The 10,843-nt window shown below is 41.5% G+C and overlaps 1 protein-coding gene across 1 annotated transcript; it reads left to right on the plus strand.

Annotated features, from left to right (window-relative positions):
- The first annotated feature begins 6,407 nt into the window (after window positions 1-6,407).
- SLC6A19 (solute carrier family 6 member 19) lies at window positions 6,408-10,614 on the plus strand. The gene has a single exon (XM_086965604.1). It carries the CDS (start codon window positions 6,513-6,515, stop codon window positions 8,430-8,432), a length of 1,920 nt encoding a protein of 639 aa, XP_086821730.1. The 5' UTR covers window positions 6,408-6,512; the 3' UTR covers window positions 8,433-10,614.
- The last annotated feature ends 229 nt before the right edge of the window (window positions 10,615-10,843 follow it).

The following is a 10,843-nucleotide window of genomic DNA, read 5'->3' on the forward strand; positions in this document are numbered from 1 at the left end:
AATCACTGTTTAACCCCTCTTTCACTGTTCTACATCGACTGATCCATCTCACTTCCTCTTTCCTAATGTATAGCTCCCAGTCTCCCCCTCTCACACCAGGTTCGATTTTTTGGAGACCATGAAACTTGAAATCTTTTTGCCCTTCATGACATCTTTTAATGTGAACAAAGATGGGTGATTTGGCATCTTCGTTGAGAATAGCCCTTCTATGTTCTTGCATGCGAATCTTGAGAGCTCTTTTAGTGCTCCCAATGTAAGTTTTATTGCATGCACAAATCAATGCATATACCACTCCTGTACTGTTACAGTTAATAAACTGTTTGATCTGATACGTTCGTGTGCTGTTATAATGAAATTCCTTGGTCTTGTTCATACCCCAAGGACACATATTACACCCCCCACATGTGTAAAAACCATTAGGGGTGACAGGCATCCAGTTTGGTTTAGATAGGTTGGTTGGTTGAACATAATTTCTGGTAATAAGATTACTTATGGTAGGGCCACGCCTATACACTACTTTTGGTATAGCTCCAATTTGTCCCAAGAGACCTGGTACCCCAATAGCAAATGCCAATGTTTTTTAAGGATCCTGAAAATTTTGTCTTTGTCTGTGTTGTGTTATATGTTGTTACAAATGCCACAGGCCTCTTTATCTCCTTATCTTTAGGTTTGGGTATTAAAGTTGCATGCCTATCTATTTGACTTACTTTCTTGCACGCAGAATCTAGAAGTTTTTTGGAGTAGCCCCGATATTTTAGCCTATTCCTAAGCTTGTTGATTTCAATGTTAAAATCTCCATCATCACTACAATTTCTCCTGATTCTGACAGATGACAGCTTGAGGCACCGACGGATAGTGCGGGGCCTCCTATACCTGAGCAGCGTCCAGGTGAGGTGAGGTAGCTTCACCCATCAGTCAGGGATTCACTATAGTGCGAGTGAGTCGGAGGGTGACAATACATGGTTATTACAGGTTGTACCGTATTGACCCATTCCATTTCAGCTTATCAACATTTTTTGGTTTTATGGTGAAGGTGGTGAACCCTTTTTTTTCACTAGTAAGAGTGCAACGAGTATAAGAACAGAGGCCCTGATGAATGCAGAGGGATTAGATACCCATTAGGCAGAAACATGTTGGCCCATTTATAGGCAGATATTTGTTACTGTCTTCTTGCACTGTTCTGTTTTTAATTAGGAGGCATGTCACGTCCATAGAATAAAGTTGTACAAAGGAGGGCATTCCATCCTATTTTAAGTCACATTTTCTGTTTTGTTGCACCTTCTTTCAAACCATCAACAGATCAGTCATTACGGATGTTTCATTAATGTTGGTGGACCAAATCCTAAGATATCAACACTGTGCGGTTCAGTCCCTATGATCAGGGGACTAGCCTTTCACACACCTGAGTTTGGCCAGATGATATGACTGATCATTAAGTCTTTTTTGATGGAAACCCTATATCATCGGTTTGGGACTGGTCAGCCACTTATGAATATTCTATAATGTATCGATCTCCTTTGCAGTTTGAGTCCACTCCTCTTTATCTATGTTTTCATTCTTTCACTATCCTTGTGATTCACACACGTTGAGATCTAGGCGACTCAGTATTGATAGTGTAGCTTTAATAGTTAGCTAATAGACCCCCTGTGTTTTTTATGGTATATATATAGCTCCAATTTGTCCCAAGAGACCTGGTACCCCCAATAGCAAATGCCAATGTTTTTTAAGGATCCTGAAAATGTTGTCTTTGTCTGTGTTGTGTTATATGTTGTTACAAATGCCACAGGCCTCTTTATCTCCTTATCTTTAGGTTTGGGTATTAAAGTTGCATGCCTATCTATTTGACTTACTTTCTTGCACGCAGAATCTAGAAGTTTTTTGGAGTAGCCCCGATATTTTAGCCTATTCCTAAGCTTGTTGATTTCAATGTTAAAATCTCCATCATCACGGAATTTCTCCTGATTCTGACCATTTCGCCATATGGTATGCCCTTAATAACTGATACTGGATGTGAGCTGTCTGCCCTCAAAATGGAATTAGTTGCGGTCTCTTTTCTGAAAAGTTTACTTTTAACAGTATCTCCCACTACAAAGAGTTCCACGTCCTGATATTCAATCCTTTCATGTTGAAAGTTCATAGTTAGTGTCACATTGAACAAATTATTGTTCAAAAAGGCCAAATACTCTTCCATATGTTTCTCAGTACCTCTCCAAAGAATTAAAATGTCGTCTATGAAACGACCCCAGAAAAGTATATGGTCGGTCCAATTGGCGGCTCTTCGGCTCCAGGCATGCTCCCTCTCATACCAACCCATAAATAGGTTGGCATAAGAAGGAGCAAACACATTTCTTTTCTGCCATCCAGAAACCTGAACATTTTCCTCTTGACCTCTCCCACTTGGAATCTGACATTTCCCAGAGGGAACTGCTTACTGCACTTCAACACCTCAAAATGAACAAAGCTCCTGGACCGGATGGTTTCACTGTTGAATTTTACCTTAATTTTTTCAAAGTTACTTATTCCAAAACTCCATTCTCTTATAGACACGTTTGCTGCCCTCGGTAGCTCTTCAGGGTCCTTTTGCGAGGCTCACATTTGCTTGATACCCAAAAAAGGGAAAGACACCAAATATTGTAAAAATTACAGACCTATTTCCCTTGTAAACATCGACTACAAAATATTCGCTAAGTCATTGGCAGCGCGACTGGACCTTCTGCTTTCCGACCTTTTAGGTGAGGAGCAGTCCGGTTTCGTAAAGGGTCGATTTATCTCAGACAATACTAGACTTTTGTTTAACATTTTATCGAAATCCTCGCGTATACAACACCCCCTTGCAGCGATCGCCTTAGATGTCGAAAAGGCCTTTGATAGGGTTGAATGGCCTTACCTTTTCCACACTCTCCAATTGTTTGGTTTCGGTCCCAGATTTATTTCCTTGATTTCCTTATTGTACTCTCACCCACGTGCTGCTGTTTGCGCGAATGGTCATGTTTCCTCCTTTTTTGATCTTGGTAGAGGAGTACGCCAAGGCTGTCCCCTTTCCCCTTTTCTTTTCAACTTGGCTTTGGAGCCTTCTTTGTCCAAACTTCGTCAGAATCCCATCATTCATGGCTTTTAGACCGCAAATTCCCATATTAAACTTGCTGCTTACGCAGATGATATTTTACTCTTCATCTTCAATCCAACAGACTCAATTCCCTCTTTTTTGGAGGAAGTGCGGAACCACTCTCTGATATCTGGTTACAAACTTAATAACGATAAATGCGAGATCTTGCTCTTGACGAAGTTTACTTTTAAACCTGACTTTAGCGCTTCCAATTTCACTTGGAGCTCCTCGCACATTAACAGCCTTGTTCATCAAGGCCAAATCGGCTCGCGAAGGGCCAGATTCTGAGAATCTGGCCCTTTGCGAGTGCGATTTTTGCATTTGGGATTCAACATCCCAAATGCAAAAATCGCTATTTGCTAATTCGCATATTTGCGAGGATTTACATTTAAGGAATCTCTATTTGAGATTCCTTAAATGTAATTCATCATCCATTTTACAATTGCGAAATCGCAATTTACCGCGAGGTCAAACCTCGTGGTAAATTGCGAAATCTCAGAAAAATGCATTTAAATGCATTTTTCTGAGTTGCACGTTACACACACACATGTCCTTTGGACATGTGTGTGTGCAACACCTGTGTTAATTTCCATTGCAGGGGTGCTTTGGACACCCCTGGCACCCTTGTACTCGCAATCTCATTTGCGATTAGCTAATTGCTAATCGCAAATGAGGAATGACTGCCCATGCATTCCTATGGGCCTTTTTGCCCATAGGAATGCATGGGGAGTTATTCCTTATTCGCAAATAAGAAATCAGTGGGAATCGCAATTAATATTGCGATTCCTACATGATTACCGTTTTGCGAGTCTCAAATAGCGATTCCTTATGATTTGCTATTTGAGCCTCGCAAAACGGCCCGTTCATGAATCAGGCTGTAAGTATTTAGGCCTACACATTACCCCCTCTATTTCAGATACCGTCTCCCTTTGCCTAAATACATGCATTCAAAAAATATCGGATCTAGTGACCAGATGGCATCCCCTTTACCTATCTTGGTGGAGTCGTCTTGATGCCATTAAGATGATGCTATCCCCCATAATTCTCTATACAATTTCCAATATCCCGCTGCCCATTCCCTCTAAATTCTTTAAGAAAATCAATTCGGTCTTGTCTTCCTTTTTATGGAATAACAAAAAACCCAGGATGTCCCTTGCCAGACTTATTCGCCCCACACCAGAGGGCGCAGTTAACTTCCCAGATTTCCCAGCCTATCAAAAAGCTTTTTTGCTGTGGCAAGCTTCCTTTTGGTTACAGGACCCCACCTCTCCCTGTCCCTTATGGGCTAAGGTTGAGCACCTTTTCCTATCACCCTTTTCCTTTGCTGAATACATTTCTTTCTCACGTAAACCTTCTTCAATTCCCACTCCCATCCATAAATTTACTACCAGACTCCTCCTATCCTCCAATCCTCCTCCCCCTGCCACTCTTGCTGACTTCCTTTCCTCCACCATTTGGCATAACGCACATCTCTTAATTCATAATAAGCCCTTTTATTGGAAATCCTGGAGACATAAGGGATTAGTCTGGATTTCGCAATTATTCTCACACTCTACCTTTCTACCTTTTTCCGCTCTCCGTTCTTCCTTTGACTTGCCTGCATCCTTTGCTCCCAAAGACCTTCTACTTAAAACAACGGTGATGGCGACTTACACTCGACTCTTACAAGTACAGGTTCCTCCCCCCTCTTCCACCCCTGCTTCACGACTTCACTCTCTCCTGTGTACTACCCCCAAGGCCTCTACTATTTATAAGTACCTTCATGCTATTGAGTCTACTAGGCCTAAGTCTAAGGTGGTAGAGCAGTGGGAACATGACTTTGTCACAACGTGGCCAACTTCCCTGTGGGACAGGATATGGACCAGGATACGCAAATCGACTAGAGCGGCGACCCTAACGCAATCTATGTTCTTTATTTATAATAGGCTGCTTCATATGCCTTTTACTCTAAATAGGCGGTTTTCTACCGTTCCGTATGTTTGCTGGTCCTGTTCCTCTCCACATGCTACTTTATTTCATATGTTATTCCTTTGTAAATCTACTCACGATTTTTGGATACAGGTGTGGGCTCAAATCAATGTAATCTTCCACACTCGCATTCCCTTCTCTCACGCTCACATCTTCCTGGGAAGCCTCTCACCGTGTTGGGAGGATACTAAATTTGATGTTCGCATTGTTGACCTATTGTTGGCTGTTGCGTTTCAACAGATTATGGTCAGTTGGAAGACCTCATCTAACATCTCCCTCAAAGCATGGTGGTACAATGTTTGTCACAATCATAGGCTGGATACTGCTTTGGTCTTCCCTATTCATATGGCTGCAAAACGTGCAGAATTATGGCTTCTTATTACGTTGTATCTGGATAAATGTGCCAATCGTTCATTCCATCTACAGCCTGATCAACAGGAGGTCCTAAACCCCCTTGAATACCCTTCACATTTCCTTCTTTTCTTCAGTATTACCTGTTATGTATATACTCTTACCCGAGCATGTCTTGCAACCACTGTATTTCCTATGTTTAATTTTAATGCCCATAGTTAGTTTATGTCATTGATTTTACTGCAATGTTTTTCTTGATTGTTTTTGCCTTCTTTTTCCCTTTCCTTCAGTTACCCTTGAATTATTTATGTACTATGTATTGATATCCTGTTTTTTTTTCTTGACTAATAAAATTCTTTTTTTTTAACTTAAAAAATAATGAGCCCACCCAACATATTGATGAAATTCCCCGCATACATCGATCTTACATTCTCCGTGACCCAGCACCTGCTAAGCAGCCTAACAGTGACATCTTGCAAGGCCCTGGGGATCTTTCATTTTAACCCAAGTGTACTGTGCTGGTTCATGTTTAACTTTATTTTGCTCCTAGTGGATTTTTTCTCGCAAAACACTTCCTGCTGCCTGCTCTACTGGAGCAGGAACAGGAACATGTAATTATATCACGAGTTGGCCGCTGAAAATAATCTTTAACCTTGCGACTCATCTCAAAGTATCAGTCAACAACATTAAGTGTGTGTAATCATACTGCAGGAGGCCATTTAAAACTCGTTTCTAATGGTTCAACACGGTTTGTTTTACAACCCAGTTCGCAGAAGAGGAGGGGCAAGAGCGTGCCATAATCATCCCGGAATCATTAAAGTTAAAGTAATTGGGTTTGTGGATTGCACTCACATCTGCAACTGGAGTTTGATACTTGCAGAATGCCTTGTTACGGCCAGCTGTAACCGATAAGGCATTAATGATTGTACAAGTTGATTCCAAGGGTTGTGCTGACGTTTCTTCATACGGCCGACTCAGTACCAAAGGTTCACTATAAATAGTTGAAGGCAGTACTGACAGCTCTCAATTAGACTGAAGACATCCTTGAGACCACCTCACACGGCGCCCTCGCAAGAAGAGATACAAAATGGTGAAACTGAAACTACAACTACCAAATCCCGGCTTGGAAAGCAGGATAACTTCCCACCAAGAGCTCGAGAGGATTGAGAAGGATGAGGCAAACGAGAGGCCAAAATGGGACAACAAAGCGCAGTACATGCTGACGTGTGTGGGCTTCTGTGTCGGCCTGGGAAACGTGTGGCGATTCCCCTATCTGTGCCAGAGCCACGGAGGAGGGGCGTTTATGATCCCTTTCCTTATCTTGCTGGTGGTTGAGGGTATCCCACTGCTTCACCTGGAATTCGCCATTGGACAACGGCTCAGGAAGGGAAGCGTCGGTGTCTGGAGCACTATCCACCCGTATCTGAAGGGAGTCGGTATTGCCTCAATGTTAGTATCATTCCTCGTGGGCTTGTACTACAACACGATAATTGCATGGGTGATGTGGTATTTCTTCAACTCCTTCCAAGAACCACTTCCATGGAGTGACTGTCCCCTGTTTTTGAACAAAACCGGTTTTGTGCCAGAATGTGCTGATAGCAGTCCGGTTGATTACTTTTGGTACAGAGAAACGTTAAACATTTCCACATCGATTGATGATTCTGGCACTCTTCAGTGGTGGCTTGTACTATGCCTAGCCTGTGCCTGGGCTGTTCTGTACGTGTGCACAATCAGAGGCATCGAAACGACTGGCAAGGCAGTATATGTAACATCCACGCTTCCATATCTGGTGCTTACAATTTTTCTGATCCGTGCCTTAACTTTGAAAGGATCCGTCAGTGGGATTGTGTTCCTCTTCACTCCAGACCTTGCAGAACTGGCTAACCCCGTGACTTGGTTAGATGCTGGTGCCCAGGTTTTTTATTCCTTCTCCCTTGCCTTCGGAGGACTCATCTCCTTCTCGAGTTACAATTCTGTTCACAACAACTGCGAGCAAGATGCCGTCATCATCTCTATCATCAATGGCTGCACATCTATTTATGCTGCAACTGTTATCTATGCCATCATTGGGTTTCGTGCGACTGCCAGATATGATGACTGCTTTGACAAAAATATACTAACTTTGACAAATGCCTTTGACTTGCCAGAAGGAAATATAACCCAAGAGAATTATGATATGATGCTGACATATCTCAATGCTACAGATGCAAATACAACACAGTCACTAAACCTCCAGACCTGCAACCTGGAAACTCTCTTAAGTGATGGTGTTGAGGGAACTGGCTTGGCTTTCATTGTCTTCACAGAAGCCATCACAAAAATGCCAATAGCACCGCTGTGGTCCATCCTGTTCTTCATCATGCTTTTTTGTTTGGGTCTATCGTCCATGTTTGGCAACATGGAAGGTGTGCTAGTACCACTCATGGATTTACAAATTATTCCTAAAAAATGGCCTAAGGAAGTTATTACAGGAACAATCTGTGCAGTATCATTCTTGATAGCATTGATTTTTGTGCTGAATTCCGGAAACTATTGGCTGGCCTTGTTTGACAATTTTGCTGGCTCCATCCCCTTACTTATTATTGCTTTTTGTGAAATGGTCGGAGTTGTCTACATTTATGGAATAGACAGGTTTAATGATGACATCGAATTCATGATTGGTCACAAACCTAATATATTCTGGCAGGCCACATGGAGGGTCATCAGTCCCCTCGTTATGTTAGTCATATTTCTATTTTATTTTGTGGTGAAAGTGAACGAAGAACTGCTCTACATCATTTGGGATCCTGAGTACAATCTCTTTCCTAAAGCCAAAAGCATCAATTACCCAAATTGGGTATATGCGATCATTGTAATTCTGGCTGGGGTACCAAGCGCTGTAATCCCCGGGTATGCTCTGTACAAAGTTATTAGGAACCGCTGCTCAAAACAGAAGGGCCGTCAGCAAGATCTTGTCCCTATAACAAGCATTGGATACCAAAATGGCAATGTGAAGAACCTAGCTTAAAATAGTAGTAAATCATGTATACTGAAATGTGTTAAATGCAAGATGGAAGATTTTGACAATGAACTTTCAAGATCATTTTTAATTCATGTTCTGTTTTAGCACTATGAAGCCATTTACAGAAACTTAAAAACTGGAAGAATCAGCAACGGACTCAAAAGGTGAACTAAGAGATGTGACTTATGTTAACTGTTCTACTTTTTTTCTCATAACTGTTTAGGGAAGGCGTATATAATCTGTATGGTGAAGATTCAAAGTGTATGCAGTTCTTAGTGTATAATATGTAGGAATGTTTCTCTGCTGCCACAAAATCTCGTTATAAAAGAATTACAGTGGTCCATTAGAACCATCAATCAGTTGCTGCTGCCCTAGTTTTGATTAAATATTTTCAAAGATTTGAACGAATCCTGGCTGCACTGGGTTGCACTTATTAGATGCGCAGACAATATTGCTTTACCACACTCTCCCATGAAAGTTGCAATATATGCCTACATGCATCAAACTGAATTGCATTCGCAAACGGTGAGAATCGCAAAATTTTGCTGTTTGCGAATGCAATTCATTGATTTGGGATGCATTAAGCTTTTTTGCTTTTTTCGCAATTACGAAATCGCGATTTATTTGTGATTTCTTAAATTGCCATTGCATTTAAGAAATCCCAATTTTGCGATTTCTTAAATACAATGCATGATTTTTTTTAAATTGCTAAATCGCAAAGAGGAAGTGGTAAATTAACATGAAGTTAAACTTTATGGTAATTTGCGATAACTTTAAAAAATGCACAAAAGTGCATTTTTCAAAGTTTCATTTTACACACACACATGCCCTAGGGGCATGTGTGTGTGTAAAAAGTACTTAAAGGTACATTTCAGGGGTGCAGGGGGGTCCTTTGGACCCCCCCCCGCTCCCTTGAATTGCATTCTCATTTTGCGATTCCTTAATTGGCGAATCACAAAATGAGAATGCCTTCTAGGCCCATAGGAATCAATGAAGGGATTCCTTAATTGCGATTCGCAAATTGTGAATCGCAATTAAGGAAAATTAAGAAATCGCAAAAAAAAATCAGATTTCTTTATGCATAGCCGTTTGCGAATTCTTAATTGCGATTCCTTAATTTTCGCAATTAAGAATTTGCAAACGGGAACATTGATGCATGTGGCCGTACAAGCCTATGGAGGAAACTCGGCGCCTTCTTCGCTACCAAGAAACCTCCATGCCAAATGTATTGACTACTCCCCTCTGCATTTGTCATCCTAATATTTACTGGCTTCCCCTAAAAATTACCCAATCACAGTGAATTCTTACTCCTCTTGCTACTGCCACCCAGTGCTTAATTTGTAAAAAAAAAAGAAGTGCAGGTGCTGAAAATTTTGCCAAGGAGGCCACAGCTCACTTCCTCCTCCAGTGGGCCCCACTTTCAACACTCTCACTGCCTCAGTCTCTATCTTCTAACCTTGATCTGTTCTCTGTCCCCTACGTCTTTGCTCTAAGTCTTCTAACCTCTCTAATTGTTTTCTATCATCTTTGTTACACCTGATGTGTTACCTTATTCCCTGTATTTCTGGTTTGCTCTCTATTCATTCTAGCCCTGCCCTTTTTCCTCTTCACTTTTATCCATGCTCTGCTCTCTCTCCCCTCGACATTGGCTCATTATTATCACTCTTCTAGCAGTGATTAGCTGTGTCTCCATTTTATCATTTGTCTGATGTTTTTCATCTGTCCTGTCCTCTACATCCTTTCATTCTCTCTTCTCTCTTCTTAATGCTCTCTTCTTCACATCATGGCTGCTTTCTCTTTGTATCTGATTTGCTCTCCTTCAAATTAGCTCCGTCTCATCTCTCTCCTCTCCTGTTGTTTCTTTCTCTTCTTTACTCCTGCTCTCTCTCTCATCTATAACACTGCTTCTGCCTGTGACCCCTGTTGTCAGCCTGTACATGTCCCTGATATTTTAAACTCTGCGCGTGTCCCTGTAAATTCCCTGATGTATAGCTTCTCTTATCCCAAATGTGCAGTATTTGTTGTAATCTCCTGCCCACCCTATGACCCCACAATTTCTGTAAGCTCTATGATGTACAGGTTCCTGTAATTTTACTGCGCTCTATACTACCCTTTGAATATGTAAAGCGCTCTGATACCCTCACGGGTCAAGTTCGCGCTCTATAAAACCTTAAAATAAATAAATAAAATGTTTCCTGTTGTCTTTCCTAAAGAAGAGGAAGATGACATGTGTTTTACTTTCTTACCTACACCGAGTGCAAAAACAAAATGTACACCAAATGAAAATGCTTTTTTTGCATATATTAATCAGTGCAGTATAACTGGGTTATTTGCAGAACAGGTAGCTGCTCAAGCAGAGCAGGTGATGTCACTACTAGTGCTGCCTGTATTTAGTAGGCCCAGAGAAGGCGACGGCA

The sequence above is a fragment of the Lissotriton vulgaris genome, chromosome 4_1, assembly GCF_964263255.1.
Source record: "Lissotriton vulgaris chromosome 4_1, aLisVul1.2, whole genome shotgun sequence".
NCBI lineage: Eukaryota > Metazoa > Chordata > Amphibia > Caudata > Salamandridae > Lissotriton > Lissotriton vulgaris.